At 44.9% G+C, this 16,097-nt stretch overlaps 1 protein-coding gene across 1 annotated transcript in view; it reads left to right on the top strand.

Annotated features, from left to right (window-relative positions):
* The window catches only part of LOC139211642 (AT-rich interactive domain-containing protein 1B-like), a 164,858-nt gene extending 149,041 nt beyond the window's left edge, over window positions 1–15,817 (top strand). The window contains exons 12-22 of the mRNA XM_070841957.1: window positions 746–940; window positions 1,671–1,886; window positions 2,850–3,072; window positions 7,556–7,697; window positions 8,249–8,418; window positions 9,268–9,400; window positions 9,642–9,761; window positions 9,908–9,983; window positions 11,223–11,958; window positions 12,272–12,402; window positions 12,741–15,817. Coding sequence (XP_070698058.1) covers window positions 746–940; window positions 1,671–1,886; window positions 2,850–3,072; window positions 7,556–7,697; window positions 8,249–8,418; window positions 9,268–9,400; window positions 9,642–9,761; window positions 9,908–9,983; window positions 11,223–11,958; window positions 12,272–12,402; window positions 12,741–14,552 — 3,954 coding nt within the window. The 3' untranslated portion in view covers window positions 14,553–15,817. The remainder of the gene's footprint in view (window positions 1–745; window positions 941–1,670; window positions 1,887–2,849; window positions 3,073–7,555; window positions 7,698–8,248; window positions 8,419–9,267; window positions 9,401–9,641; window positions 9,762–9,907; window positions 9,984–11,222; window positions 11,959–12,271; window positions 12,403–12,740) is intronic.
* The last annotated feature ends 280 nt before the right edge of the window (window positions 15,818–16,097 follow it).

Below are 16,097 nucleotides of genomic sequence, written 5' to 3' on the forward strand. Positions count from 1 at the left end.
AGTAAGTAACAATACCACAACGTAAAAAAAACACATTATATCTACAGTGACAGACTTCAATTCTGACATAACTTAAAAATGTATCAGAAGTATCTGTAAAATGTGCTTATGTATCAAAATTAAAAGTGCTCATTATGCAGAGTTGCCCCTTCTAAAGCGTTACTTCATGTGTATTATTACTGATGCTATAAGATGTAAGCAGAATTCTGAAATTAGAGCTAATTGGAGCTAAATGTAATACTTAATATACTAAAATGTTCCTCTAAAATGTGGTGAAGAACAAGTAGAACTTAAAATTCAAATAATCAAGTGGAGTGGAAGTACCTTAAAACTGTACCTAAGTAATGTACTTGAATTACTTATGCACTCTCTACCTCTGGATCCAGATGTATGCATTATGAGACACACAAACACGCACACACACACACACACACACACACACACACACACACACACACACACACACACACACACACACACACACACACACACACACACACACACACACACACGCACACACACACGCACACACACACACACGTAATGACTCATTTTGTGTTGTATACTTCTGCAAACCTGAGCTCTGGCCTCACTGTTGTCCACAGTGTGGACATTATGGAATACATCGTTCTGATACTGATACTGGGGAGGTGGGGCTAAGTCCCCAACAGTGATGGATGCTTGTATCCAAAGAAAATTAAAGTCCCTCTTCCTCCCTCTCTCTCTCTCTCTCTCTCCTCGCCAGCTACAGGACGGCTACAGCAACAATAACAGCAGCGCTGGCTCCCAGCAGTGTGTGTCCCAGCCAGCCACGCCAGGCGGTGCCCTGCCCGTGCCCTCCCCCCTCTCACCCAGCCCAGCCAGCCTGTCCTCCTACCATGGAGACGACAGCGACAGCATCAGCAGCCCCCCCTGGCCCCTAAAGACCCCCTCCAGTCCTGTAAGAACTAAAAACCCAAACATTATTGGATGAATGGATTTGTGCACTTACTGAATAAATACAGGAGTTATATGAATTCATAGACACAGATACCAAACCAAGCTACTTAGGAAACATTGTGAAGTTCCCTTTATGGGCAAGAATGCCAGTAGACACTGTTAGTCTGATTTATGCATGAGTGAGAGGTTGTGTAATTTCCTGATCCACAAAAGTCTTTCTAAACCTGGACTGAAGCCAGACTGTGTGGTTAAACTTTGTCCACCAATTTGGACTTGGAGGGGCATGAAAGTGCTGTGAATGAACTTTGAAGTAAATACAGACAGCACACTGAACTAAATGCTCTAAAGAAGTGTTTATTTTTGCTTGGTCATTTAACCAAAGGCCTACTTCAGAATGTGTAAATATGGAATGAAACTTTAAAGATCCTCATGTGAAGAGTGAGAAAACAGCAAAGAAAAATAAACTGATGAACAGTCCATATATATTATAGAATATACAGAATGTATCTGCATGAATTCACCAAATTCGCATTTATAAACTTATGTAACTAATGTTAAGACTAGGATATGAATCAAAAGTGTAGAAATAGAACTTTGTTATTATTGTATTATTGTCTACCACATATAGTATATATGTAATATAATCTGTAATATGATAAATATAATCTCTTGTGTCCTACATTACTATTACCATGAGGCAACTTTCCCTCTGTTTTTTTTTCACCCAGCAGAAAGCCAACCCTAACTCCTCCACCCTCAGTGGAGAGCGAATCACGCGGCTGTTTGAGCTGGGCGTGGAGCCGGAGAGGCGGGGCTGGGTGGAGCGATACCTGACTTTCATGGAGGAGAGGGGCACGCCTGTTGCCCAGCTTCCCGCTGTGGGCAAGAAGCCGCTGGATCTGTGGAAGCTTTACATAGCTGTTCGGGAGATAGGAGGCCTCGCCATGGTAATACATAAAGAACACACTCGCTGTTGATACGTTGGGATAATGTTAGAGATAACAGACATAGTTCAATAAAGTGCTCCGAGCAGAGAATAACCTCACATACAGAAAGCTCATATCATTCTGCCCAAGTGCAGTGGCTATTTAATATTCTCCAGCAATGTGCACTGAAGCAGCGTGGCATATGGTGTGCTTGTAAATGTTGAGAGACTGAGATACATTGTATAAATCTCAGAAAACCCATATTCCTGAAAATGTCACAATACTTGAGTTAAGATATGAAAAGCTTTGCATACTGAGGGTAGTAAGATTTACAGAAAAACCTGTAGAAATCAGGAAAAGGCGTACACCACGCAGCCGAAAGTATGTGGACACGGCACAGTGGGAATTTGCTCCCATTCCGCCACAAAAGTGTCAGGAAGGTCAAAAAGGCCCGGCCGGCAGTCGGTGTTTCACTTCAGTTGGATGAGTGGGATTGAGGTCTTGGCTCTTTGCAGTCAAGTCAAGTTCTTCCACACTGAAATGCCATTTCTTCATGTGCTCAGAGACATTATCGTATGTGGAAATTCCACAAACTGTTGGGGAAAAGCCGTGTCTAAAATGTTGTTGTATATTGTAGCATTAAGCTTCCCACTAACTGGAACTGAGGAAGTGTGTGGGGTCAGGTGTCCACATACTTTTGGCCATATAATGTAGTACTTTTTTGCAGTTATATTATTATTAGAGACCTACTGCAGTAAGCACAGAAACATTAAGTGGCCCGCATTGATTATTCTGATTAAATTCACACTGTGGTCTACCATACTCCAGGCAAAATAAGTGTAGCCTGATACTAATGGGACACACTACTATATAGAGAAGACATGAGTACAAAGAAAGAGTTATTTACCCCACAATCTCACTGATTCCTAATTCTCATGCAGCTTATCATTGTCTTGTCATCCCCTCCAACTCTCTACCACTCAGGTAAACAAGAACAAGAAGTGGCGTGAGCTGTCCACCAACCTCAACGTGGGTACATCCAGCAGCTCCGCCAGCTCGCTCAAGAAGCAGTACATCCAGTATCTGTTTGCCTACGAGTGCAAGATGGAGAGGGGAGAAGAGCCGCCAGCAGACAGCAGCAGCAGCAGCGGCAGCGTGGCCGGAGGGGACAGCAGGAAGCAGGTCAAGATCCAGCCACCCTCACCTGGTAAGGCCTGATAACAGACCAGTTCGCTGTTTTTCACTACTCCACTCTCCCATCTGTCGGTAGCCTAACAACAGGTGCTGCTGATCAGACTACAGGTGTCAGGAATCATCAGAGAAACAGTGATCTGTATTCATGACAAAGTGGCGCACAACATCACTGCAATAAAAGCTTTGCAGCTGAGTCAGAAACCTCCATGTGAAGGTAGCTGCCACGCTAGCATATTGGTGGACTGGGAACTGGCATGTGCAGAGATTCATAAAAAGGATTAATTGGCAGGTTGTGTGCATTTTTTCCCCAGAGTCAAATCATTTTGCCTAAACAAACAGTCACATTAGATTTTATAGCTAATTAGCCATGAGGTTAATTTAGCAAATAAGTAAAAGGTAATGTTATTAGTCCGAGCTGTGTTATGTTAGCTGCTGTGCACATTAAATGAATTAACCAAACTAGCCAGTGTCAACAGGGTTCCACGCAATGTCTATCCAACACCATAAACACAGTTCATAGACCTCCAGTACGGCCAGCAGACGGTTCATTAGAGCAGCAACAACAGATGGTTAAAATTACATACTGTACAAAGAACAGAGAGAGAAAATCTATCAAATTTATTTCAAAAAAATCCAAGTTCATAAACCCTCTAAGCGTAAGAAACATGCTTTGGTGCTGACAGTTCAAGGGTCACTTTACCCAAATGACAACATTTTACCTCCAGTGGTCAGTTTTACCTGACTTGAGATTTTCACCCAAAAACACTTGAGGTAAATGGGATTAAAATGACAAACCTCAACAAAATCTACCCGGCAGATTCCACTGAACTGGCCCTTTAACAATTTAGCAGCCCGTAAGTGCTATAGTATTATTAAAAATAGCCCACAAGAAGGCGACATGAATACATGAACACCCCTGAAAACCCAAGAAAGAGAAGTGAACATTAACACTGTCCTGATGAGGTGCTCGTAGTGTAATGGAGGTGAGCTGCTATAGCTCACCCTTATTTGATTACAGAGCTGTAGAGGTTAAGTAATACTGTTTTGGTGCAGCACCGGAACACAAAGGGTGCTCTCTGTTTCTGTATATTACCTGTTCACACAGTGTGTCTCTGTGCACAATTATGACATGAGGCTCAGTGGAGGACAGAGAAAGAGTTGGAAGGATATAGAGCGGTAAGATCACGTCTCTAATTTGCAGCGGAGATGAGAAAAGTGACCCTGGCTTTTAAATAGAACATCAGAGCACTTCACCTGCCTGAGACACTGCAGATTGCTTTTCCTGGTGGGTGGAAAAAGAGCACCTGCCTTCATTTGCATACACACACACACACATGCACACGTACATACAGTACACATGGGCCACATACACACACACACACACACATTCATAATCCAGCCTGCTCTCATCTGTTCAAGAGGATCTGACCATGTCAGTGACACATAATCTCCTTTTGGCCACATCAGCTGATGGAACCGAGGTACACACAACCAGAGATAGTGTCTGTATTGTGAAATATGAAAAGGTCAGTGCTTGTGATGGTTACCTGAGTGATGTGGTGTCTCCATCAAACATTTTGTATCACGTGAATATGCAAGAAGAGGTTGTCCTCATGAGGGTTAACCCACTACAGCTAGTGCTGAAATACTGACACTGTGTCAGACAACACCCCAAAAAGCTTCCCCTACAATGTGTTCAAACAAGCAGACAAACCTGCTTACCTGAAGTGTAATTCTAGTTTCAGCTTTGAGGTAACAAACACACTTACTGTAGCAGTGAAAGAATCAGACCATGACTAGTGCAACGAGGAATTATTACAATGGGCGAATCAATCAAATGATTTGGTATCGTCGGCATTGTGATTTTTCTACCTCAAAGGTTTCATTTTAGATTCAATTTTAAGGAGACATGTTGTTCTATAAAAAGTATTACCACATCATTTAATGAATATGAAAGAATTAGATCAAAAAACTGCCTAAACTTTGTTTTACGAATCGTCTGTGTGCTGTTTTTAAAATCCAGTCTCATTTATGGTGAGATATCCTGGGAAATCAGGGGAACGAGGGACACATTCCTGTGAAGTAATAACCTTTAAATCACAGGAACATAATCAACCCTAATTATTACTGACATTTCGGACGCACTCACTTTTGGTTTTACCTCCACATAAAGCGGTAAAGATGATCCGGCCGCTCTTGGCTCACGTACAACCTGTATGGTTGTCTGAATGCTCGTTTCTTGCTCCGTCTGACCTCAGTGTTGTTCCCAGATATTAGCAGTTACTTTGATCAGCACAATATCATGACAACCAATAGAAACAATGGCCAAAGCTAAAAATGATTAATTACCACAAACCTGCCAATAGGGTGAGATATGTTTACTTCCAGTTGAGGTGCACTGGTTTGCATGTTGCAGTTCATCATTTTCTTGATGATTACAGTGAAGTGAAGTGAATACATGATGTAATAATACATAAGACCATCTGCAGCAAATAGGCTTTTAAGACTTCATAGACAGAATGTCTTAAAAGGTGGACTCTTACTGTCGTCTAGGTATGGATATATTTTTATTATTTACACAATCCAATTCTAAATATGTGGCTGTTTGGCGTAAATTCTGTGATGGAAAGTGCAGAATACTTTCCTTTTTACACCTCTTCTTGATCTACTGTCTGTGCTCTCCTGCTCCACAGAGCAAACTGCCCCACTGACCCCCTGCCAGCCTATATATAGACTGACAGCCCGATGATGTCACTGAGGGAGCCTGTCCAGGCTGGGGGGGTGGTTGGGGGTGGAGAGGGTGTGTGTGTGTAGCAGTGGCGTTGTCTGTGGGGTGTGGGGAGTGATTAATGAGGACTGGAATGTAGAATGTAAACAAACTCGACCTCGCCGTCACCTTTCATTCACAAAACTGGCTCGGCTGACAGACTTTTTTTTTCCCTCCCCCCCCTTAACCACTACCACCCCCTCTGGATTATGTCACCCACTGACACACACACTCACCCTCGTGAGCACACACATCAAACTTCAGCCACACACACACACTTTTCTTCCCTCACCGCCCCTTCTGTCATTCTTTTCTCCTTCTAAATATGGAGCAGAGGGCACTTGAGTTCACCCCCCCCCCATCTTGGTACCCCCACCGCTTGGAATTACATATCTGTCTGTCTGCCCGCCTGCTCTTGAGGAATGGCGAACCTCTTAACCTCAGCTAACCCCACCACTGTTTGCACTTCTTCTAGCACATGTACATGTGTGTGTGTGTGTGTGTGTGTGTGTGTGTGTGTGTGTGTGTGTGTGTTAGTGTTTATCTGAAGCAGGGATATCCCAGGAAGTGAAGAATCATTAATGCTTACTGCCCCTTCTTTGCCCTCTCCTACCTCTCTGCTCATCACCATGGGATAACCATCTCTCCCTCTCCCTCCCTCTCTCCTTCTCTCCATCTCCTATGATGTAGAGCAAGGGGGTATCATTGAATAATTCAGAATTAGCATGAATTTTTAAAGCTTAAGTCTTTCTTTTTTTTCTGTGGAAACGTGCGGTGCAGAGAAAGGCCACTGAGGCTGCTCCAGAGAAAGTCTTCTTACGCTAAATGCTCATTAGGATACTTTCATATTCTCTCTTTCTCCCTCTTTGTCATCTTTTAGCCGGAACGGTCCACATTTTCCATTAAACCTGCTTCTGGGAATTTGTATCCCTTGGTTTTATCTGGTTGGGAGTTCTTTGTGTGGTGGGTTCTTGAAGCTTGGCACTCTTATAATTTCCTAGTCATGTGAAATGAGAAATTCACAGAAATATGGTGTCATAACAAGAGAGCACACTAACCCCGTTTTAACCCCAGCTGGAGTGTCTGTCTGGGATGCATTTTTTTTTGGAGGTCACACACGTGCTTTCTCTTCTCACTCATATTCAGGGGATATTTGCTGCAGTATTAGCTTGCACATAATTTGATTTTACCCAGTAAACCAACAGTAGATATATACAATATGTTTTATTCAAATACATCTGTGCCCCCCAGCTTAGCCCGCTACGTGAACCCCTCATCAAGTCCATGGCACACCTAAAAAAAAAACAACTAAACCATCTTCAAATGGCTTCCATATAAATAGCTGTGCTACAACCGCCCATGTGGGCAAATCCCTCTGAGAAATCCTTCCCTTCTCTCCACTGTGTCCTCTCCTCCTGCCTCCTTTCCCTTCTCCTCTCTCTCATAAGCACTCCCTCCTCTTCTCTTCTCTTCTCTTCTCTTCTCTGCCCTCATGTAGTCTGTTTTCTCAAGCTCACTACTCATGTAGGGCATCACTGTTAGTGCTTTGGCCTTAAGTCCAAAGTTATCTCTCTAATACAGCACCTTGCTGCAGTGAAAAGCCCACTAACTCAAACCAGCTTTAAGATCATATCTGAAGATGTTGGGGGGGGTGGGTTACAGTTTTTACTGTGAATTTCTTGAGTCATATAGCCACAGTAATAATGATAAGACTACTTCTGTCCTCCAGCTAATTCAGGTGGCTCCCTCCAAGGCCCACAGACGCCCCAGTCCTCTGGCAGCAGCTCTACAGCAGAGGCAGCAGGGGATCTGAAACCCCCCACACCTGCCACCACCCCTCTGGGACTGGTCACACCACTGCCCCCCAACAGGTACCACACACACACACATGCTGCACAGCTGACACTATTACTGCAGTACTGGTACTGCTCTGAAGATTACTTGTACTGCTATTACTCCGTGCTACAGTAGGAGCAGTGTTTCTTTATTTTCTGGATAACTGACTTCATTTTTCAGAGCGACTTGCAGTGTGGTATCTGTGTCAGTCAGCACAAACAGTTCCTAGAAAGATGTCCATGTGGACAGTTATGTTCAGATACCCTGTGGTTTTGAAATTGAAAAGGAATCCATATTAAGTCAAATCACTGACAACAAATTAACCAACAACAACTACCAGTACATCTGCTACTACCTCTGCTACCACCACTAGCATTATTATATTTTTATAACTATTAGACCACATTCGTATCTGTAGTACTTCATATATAAATAAAAGCGTTCCATTTTAATAGAACTCCCTCACAGCACACATCCGATCCACATTTTCAGTGTGTGCAATCTATCCAGTCTCCACCTCCCTCACTCAGCTTCCACCTCCTCCCCTCTTCCCCCCCCGCCCCGTCCCCTCCCTCGCCTTGTCCAGGAGCAGCGTGAGCGTGCAGGACCCCTTCTCAGAGGTGAGCGACCCGGCCTTCCAGAAGCGTGCTACCTCCCTGCCCCCCTCAGCTCCTTACCAGCAGGGCCTCAGCATGCCTGACATGATGATGAGGATGCAGTACGACACCAAGGACCCCTTCGCTGGGATGAGGAAGAGTGAGTGAGGCACACGCTGTGACACGCTCTCACCCAAACACGAAGCCTTAGACCTGTTTCCAAGAATTTCACAGGATATTTTGACTTACTCGTATAAACCAGTAAAACCATTTGAATCAGCTATTTTTATATTGTTCCACAGTTTCTTTAGATTTCTGTTTTCCTGTGAACTCCATACACTACATTTAAACAAAGTTCTTTGAATTTAAGACTTCGTCTTAAAACTTTCTATAAACTTAAATGGCTCTTCATGTATCCCAAAGCCACTGTTCTTTTGTCTGTCTCGTCGGTCTAATTCATTGTCTAGTCACCATGTCGTCTCAGATCAGGACAGATGTGTGTGTGTTACCACTAAAACTATGAAAGGAGATGAGAACTGTTTGTCACACCACACATCCCTTTATCGAAAACACACCAGCTCGTCTGATCTTCTTGTAGCTTAGCCTTCGTCTCATCCTAACTTTGTTCATCCTTTTCATCCTCCTTGTTTCAACCTTTCATCCTTTCCATCCTGCTGAGAAGCACCTGTTTTGACCAACTCATGCGGTTTAGTTTTCAGAACAAACAGTAGTTTTGTAAAGGATAGCGGCTCCTCTGAAGGCTGCAGAGAATGGAGTCTGAATGTATAATATGGTGGATGTTAGCTGCATGACAACAGTTGCAGCCTCCGAACAAAAGGTTTAATCATGGAAAGTGGTGAATATTCATAGAGGAAGGCTGCCACCTGGTGGTTAGCAGGATATATGGTTCATGTTGTTCAAATCTCTGTTTTCTTTTCCATTTTCTTCATGTAGTCTAGATTCAGTTACTGTCAAATAAGATGTCATCATGTGCTTTCCTCCTCCACAGTGGCAGGAGCTGATCCCTACATGCCCGGCCAGATGCCCGGCGGCGGTATGCAGGACATGTATGGCCGACCCCCGTCAGCCTTGAGCATGAGCCAGCGGTCACAGTATCCATACGGGTCAGGCTATGACAGGAGGTAAGCACCCAGAGGAGGGTGATGACCCTGTAGTGTCTCATTTGATATGCCCCCTAACATGAGCCTGCAGGCCGACTATAGTGATAGTGTTGCCCTTACATTGTGTGTGCCTGCCTACCGTGGGCCGCACAGAGAATATTCACCAGTAGTGTACTAATTAAATACTATGTTTCCAATAGAAGCTTTATGTCAGTGATATGTTGTCTGGAACATGAAGACTCTGCTGTTGTTTGATCCTCAGACCGGACCATGTCATGGGGATGGAGGGGAGCATGGGTCCCCCTGGGAGTCAGAACAACATGGGACCTTCTAACAGTGAGGGCAGCTTGTACTCTCCCAGCAGATACCCTTCACAGCAAAGGTCAGCGCCTACCTGTGTGTCTGCAGCACGTCTGTAGAAAGTCACAACAACAGCTGAATTACACGTCTTCATGTGAACTGGCTAATCATTTTCTTCAGTCAGGGAGTGATACATTGCTCCTCTCACTCACTTCTGTTGTGTTGCAGACACGATGGCTACGGTCAGCAGTATCCCAGCATGCCATATGGGATGCATCCTCCTGGGATGTACCCGCAGCAACAGGTGAGAGAGAGCTCATTTCTGAATGTAAGACAGACATACAGTAGTTTTACATTATTCACTGGGACTTCAGTTTAAACTGGACATAAATAAATAAATGATCATGTAAAATACTGAGTAACACATTTCACATATATATTTCATTTTAGCCCAATTCATTGAAAAGGCAATGCTGTGTAGTAGTATTACTTTTGTTTTTCATTACACCACAACAGAAATGCTAAACACTCCATAAAGTACAATAAACCTGAATTTGCTTAGTTTAAGCAGCCACCATGTCCATGAACAGTCTTCATCAATGTACAGTAATCTTCATCAATACTGAATGTGTGCCACTGATGGGGCAGTATAGCTAACTAACTAACCAACTAACCAACTAACTAACTAACTAACTAAGGCCATATTAGAAACATTCTAAACTGATTTCTCTGCCTCTCAGTGCACAGTGGAGGTTACTCACATTATTGGGCCTCACACAGTGACCCCTCCTACTGATCTGTTCATGCTGGAGTAGCTCACCTCAGTTCAGCCAAATTCAGCTCAGCAGTGTCTACAACTGCTGGGAAATGTAGGAACCAGCATCAAAAGACAGATCACAACAAAAATGCACGTGAAAACTCAAAAACATAGAAAATATAGTAAAGACGGGGATAAAAAACGAAACAACAAAGGACTCCTGTCCTCTCAGGGTTTCCTTTTTGTGTCGTGTAGGTGTGGTACGGTACTGGCAGCCTTTTAAATTGCTTTTCTATTCTATGCTGCCTCATAGTGAATATCTGACAGCCGTTTACATCCAGTGATGCTACTACCTCGTCCCAGCACTTCACTGCACTTCCTTGCTTCTATTAAGTCTCTACTATGAGTCACATGTCACATCAGAAATCCCAAACAAATGTAATTGGGAGAATTTCAAGTGTCGCGATGTGAACTGTGGCAAAAACTAGCCAGTCATGTTGTTTTGAATCCTTTGTTTCATATTCTTTCTGCTTTATTTGTTATTGGTGATTAAATTTGTAACATTCGCCTTAATCTTGTTTCTTCATTCCTGCTCTTTTAGTACTTTGGGCTGCACCTTTGCATAAAAGGTGCAACACAAATAAGGTTATGACTACTATTATAATATTATTCTTATTATTACTGCTATCATACATAACATTACTAAAGCAGTGGAATGAATCTACCATGGCTGTGTTTTTACTAAGTAAAAATAGTCAATAACTATCAACACCCTTCCTTCAGCAGGGCTACAAACGACCCATGGACGGCATGTATGGCCCCCCACCTAAGAGACATGAGAGCGACATGTATGCCATGCAGTACGCCAATCAGCAGCCGGACATGTACAACCACTACGGCGGAGGGTACTCAGGGCCCGAACACAGACCCATCCAGGGACAGTTCCCCTTCCCCTACCCCCGCGACCGCATGGCCCCCTCAGGTCAGAGCCAGCACAGTATGATGGGCGGGGGGCCCACTCCTAACCATGCTAACGATGGCCCCAATATGTGGCCATCCAGGACAGACCTGGGCTATCCCTACCCCAACAGACAGGGGCCACCGTCGCAAATGCCGCCTTATGGCTCAATCGGCAGAGATGACATGGACGGGCGGCCCGGGCAGGAGCAGTGGCACCGGCAGTCCCCCTACATGTCTTCATCAGGTGGCATGCCACCCCTGTCTTCACGCCAGCCATCTTCTTATTCCAACTCTCCATCCATGGCCAACCACCTCCCCAGGGCCCCCAGCCCAGGGGCCTTCCAGCGCTCCATGGACTCCAGGATGTCACCCAGCAAAGCACCCTTCATGTCACCCATGAAGATGCCAAAGCCTGGGATGACCATGATGGGCTCGCAGGGCAGTGGACCCTTTGGTCAGTTTCCTCCCAACCTGAGGCGGGACCTCAACTACCCACCGGGATCAGTGGAGGCCGCCATGCCGATGCTCAAGCCCCGACGCAAGCTCACCTCCAAAGACACTGGTGAGACGAGCCCCACTGATTCATCGTTGCTACTTTAAATAGAGAACAGATGCGCTGCTGATTGGTTCATTCTAGTTGTGTGGTTAGCTTGAAAACTGTGGATTCAGAATATTTTCATGCTCTAAAAAACATTTTATCTTTAGCCCTCTACAGCTAGACCTCATTTTCAGGTAGAACTGACACAATGAGGCAAATTTTATGAAAGGAATTGCACTGATCTACTCTGTTCAGTTCCCCTTTTATCATTTGGACTGATGTCTGAGCAGTATTTCTTTTCTTCCTGGTTCTAAAAATTGTGCTGTTTTAATCCCAGGAACGCCTGAGGCCTGGCGTGTGATGATGTCTCTGAAGTCTGGCCTGCTGGCAGAGAGCACATGGGCTCTAGACACCATCAACATCCTGCTGTACGATGACAGCACCGTGGCCTCCTTTAACCTCTCCCAGGTAAAACCAATTTCATGACAAACCCTCACTGCTGACAGAACTGATTCATTTAGCCCACTAGAGCAGGAGGGACAAGATGACATGCAGCGTGCTTCTTTAGAGCTGATCTTACAGATGAACCTTTTCTATTGTAGTAAGGATCTATAGAATTCAAATGAGCAGAAAATATTGAGGAACCTTTATTCCACTGTTAATGTAGTAAAGGATTCAAGATATCATGACTATCTGAAAAAACGTGATTGGAATGACATCATGTCTCCCCGGATAGTAACTCTTGGCTTGTTGTGTGCCAACACATAACTTAAACTGCTGACTGATTGAATTTAACCTCTTTCCAGCTGCCTGGATTCCTCGAGCTTATTGTGGAGTACTTCCGCCGTTTCCTGATTGAGATCTTTGGCATCCTGGAAGAGTTCGAGGTGGGGGCCGTGCCTGACAAAAGCCTTTCGGACGCTGCTGCTAACCAGAGGGAAGAAACCATCGCTGAGCAGGAAACAGACTTTACCCTCCAACCTGAGCCTGAGTCGGCTCCGGCAGCAGAAACACAGCCGGAGCGAGCAGGAGGTGCCGCGGAGGAAGCTCCATCAGTCCCTGCAGAGCCAGCTGAGATGAACGGTGAAAAGGTGGAGTCTGAGGGGAGCATAAAGAAGGAGCAGAGTGAGGAGGACGGAGAGAAAGAGGGAAAAGAGGAAGAAGAGAGTGAAAAGGAGGCAGAGAGCAAAAAGGATGATCAGCCTGTTGCAGAGCTAGAACCTAAACCCAAACAAGCCAGTAAATATGATAAGCTCCCCATCAAGATTGTCCACAAAGAGGACCTGATTGAGGACATGACAGAGCACTTAGGCTACGTCACTGAATTCACCAGCGGCTTGCTACACTGGCAGGCTGGTGGAGGTGATTCCACCGCACACATTCAAACACAGTTTGAACCCCGGAGTGAACCCCGGAGGCCACACGAAAAGACAAGGCAGGAAAACAAAGAGGAGAACAAGGTGGACGAGGGGGAGAAACAACCGCTGAAACATATCACTGCTACTATCGATGATGTTCTGTGTGCTCGGGTCGACGCCCTTTCTTACGCCCACCCTGCGCGCTCCTTGCCGTCCTACCCGTTCAGGGTGCATTCGGATGGGGAGCAGGACCACATCACCTTGCTGGAGGATGAGCCCCGCTGCCTGGACGAGGCTCCGCTCTCCACAACCTCTGCCTGGCAGGACTCACTCGCCAAGCGGTGCCTGTGCATCTCCAACATCATCCGGAGCCTGTCCTTTATCCCGGGGAACGACTTGGATATGTCGCGCCACCCTGCTCTGGTTCTCCTCCTGGGCAGGCTGCTCCTGCTGCACCACCAGCACCCGGAGAGGAACAGGTCGGCCCCGGGCTACCAGAGAGACAAGCAGGAGGAGCAGGGGGTGTCGAGTAGCAAAGAGGAGTGGTGGTGGGAGTGTCTGAGCCTGCTCAGGGAGAACGCCATGGTCACTCTGGCCAACATCTCGGGTCAGCTGGATCTCTCCACCTACACAGACACTATCTGCCTCCCCGTCTTGGACGGCCTTCTCCACTGGATGGTGTGCCCTTCGGCCGAGGCCCAGGACCCCTTCCCATCAGCAACACCCCACTCCCAGCTTACCCCCCAGCGGCTGGTGCTGGAGTGCCTCTGCAAGCTCAGCATCCAGGACGGCAACGTTGACCTCCTGCTAGCGACGCCGCCTTTCAGCCGGCAGGAGAAACTTTTCACTGTGCTGGTCCGCTTTGTGGGTCAGAGGAAGGCCCAGGTGTACAGGGAGATGGCGGTGGCTGTTCTCGCCCACCTGGCACAAGGAGACCCCACGGCAGCACGTGCCATAGCCATGCAGAAGGGCAGCGTGGGTAATTTGGTAGGCTTTTTGGAGGATGGTGTCAGCATGGCGCAGTACCAGCAGAACCCTCACAGCTTGCTGCACATGGGGCACCCCCCCATGGACCCACCTAGCATAAACATGATGTGCAGAGCAGCTAAAGGCCTGTTGGCCATGGCTAAAGTTGTGGAAAACAAGCCAGAGTTCGTGCTGTATGAAAGCAGATTATTAGACATCTCCATTTCCTCGGTGCTCAACTCGGGAGTGGTTTCTATCATTTGCCAAGTTCTCTTTCACTTAGGGAAATCATGACAAGAGGAGAAGCAGGACTCGCACGGCAGACGCTAAGGCGGACAAGATATTTCTGTGGTTTTCTATTTTTATTTATCAAAATGACAGAAAATGTTTGTTTTTTTAAAAGAAATATCCACATAAACAAAATATCTCTATATATGTATAGCTTCTGGGCCTTGTTAAAAAAGTGGCTTTGGGATTTGAAAGCTCATTTTAATACAAATATTTAATACCTGCTGGTGTTGGATTGCTACATTTGATATTTGGTTTGGCATTTGTTTTTGTTTGTTTACTTTTTCAGCCAAAGCTGCCACCAGATTTTGGTGCTGAATTATGTGGTTCCATTTGAGTCGATGAGTCGTTGAGATGTTTTTCAGTTTTATAAATGCTAATACACTCATCAACGTTTTGTTAATGGAGAGTATTTATTTAAGATGTGACACTGTACAGTAGTTTGAACTTTTTTGCCAACACTTGTGGGGGAAAAAAACACTGACTTTTTAAATTGAAATGTATATGTCTCCATCGCTGGAAGATAAATTGTGCAATAGGACTAGAGCAAGTTGTCCCTTTTTGAGAACCAGATGTAAATCTTTAAAGACACCTGCAGTGTGTGCTTTAGGCCATGAGGAGGCAGCATTGCACCAGCCAATCAACACGAGAGAAGAGCATCTGTCAAAAGAAGGTCTGATTTATCAATCATAGCCTCAACGACTTTCACAGATGAACTTTGTGTTTCCTAAGCACTTGTGTTTTGTCTGTATTTTTTCATCACTGTGTATATAAACCGTTGTCCAATGGACGCACACGATTCTTTCAGTCTCAATCAAGCATAGCAAGAGATGGGACTTTCTGACTATTATAACAAATGCTTTTATTGTTGGTAAAATTTGTTATTGTTATTATACATATTTTGTTAAAAGGGGTCAAATATTTGAACATGGCAGATGTAACTGATGTTTCGATGTAAAAATTCCTGTATGCATTGTATTATAGCTGAGAAAACAATCGCTTTGGTTAACAAACGTGGAAGTGCCAGGGTGAGAGGATATCTAGGCGAGGTGACATAAGAAAACTGAACACATTTCTGTTCGTTACTGTCCTCCATTCATGAAAATGGGCATATTTTTGAATCTAGATAATGCTCTAAAAGAAATGTGTGAAAAGAACCTTCAAATGTCCTGAAAGCTCATTGTAAGATTTGCCTTTTTTCGTATGACTCCATGTCTCTCTTTTATTCAGTATACACATTTATACTCTGTGCTGCACATGTCACAAATAAATGTACGATGAACATCGTTAAGCACCGGAGACGTTGCATTATGTCCAGACAATCTTAGGCCAATAAAACAAACATCAACTGCTTCCATGGACTGCCCTTTATTGATTTTATGTGACATAATGTGATCAGAGTCACAGCCGACTCCTCCATCCGTACAGTGAAATGATCAAACGACTGAAAAGCACCAGATCAGAGGACCTGGTTGTTTTCTGTCCCATCACAATGTTTGCTTGAGTTCAGATATCTCAGCTTAAAGGTAAAGATGGCAGCTGTTCACTCAG

This window comes from Pempheris klunzingeri, chromosome 13 (genome assembly GCF_042242105.1).
Source record: "Pempheris klunzingeri isolate RE-2024b chromosome 13, fPemKlu1.hap1, whole genome shotgun sequence".
Classification (NCBI taxonomy): domain Eukaryota; kingdom Metazoa; phylum Chordata; class Actinopteri; order Acropomatiformes; family Pempheridae; genus Pempheris; species Pempheris klunzingeri.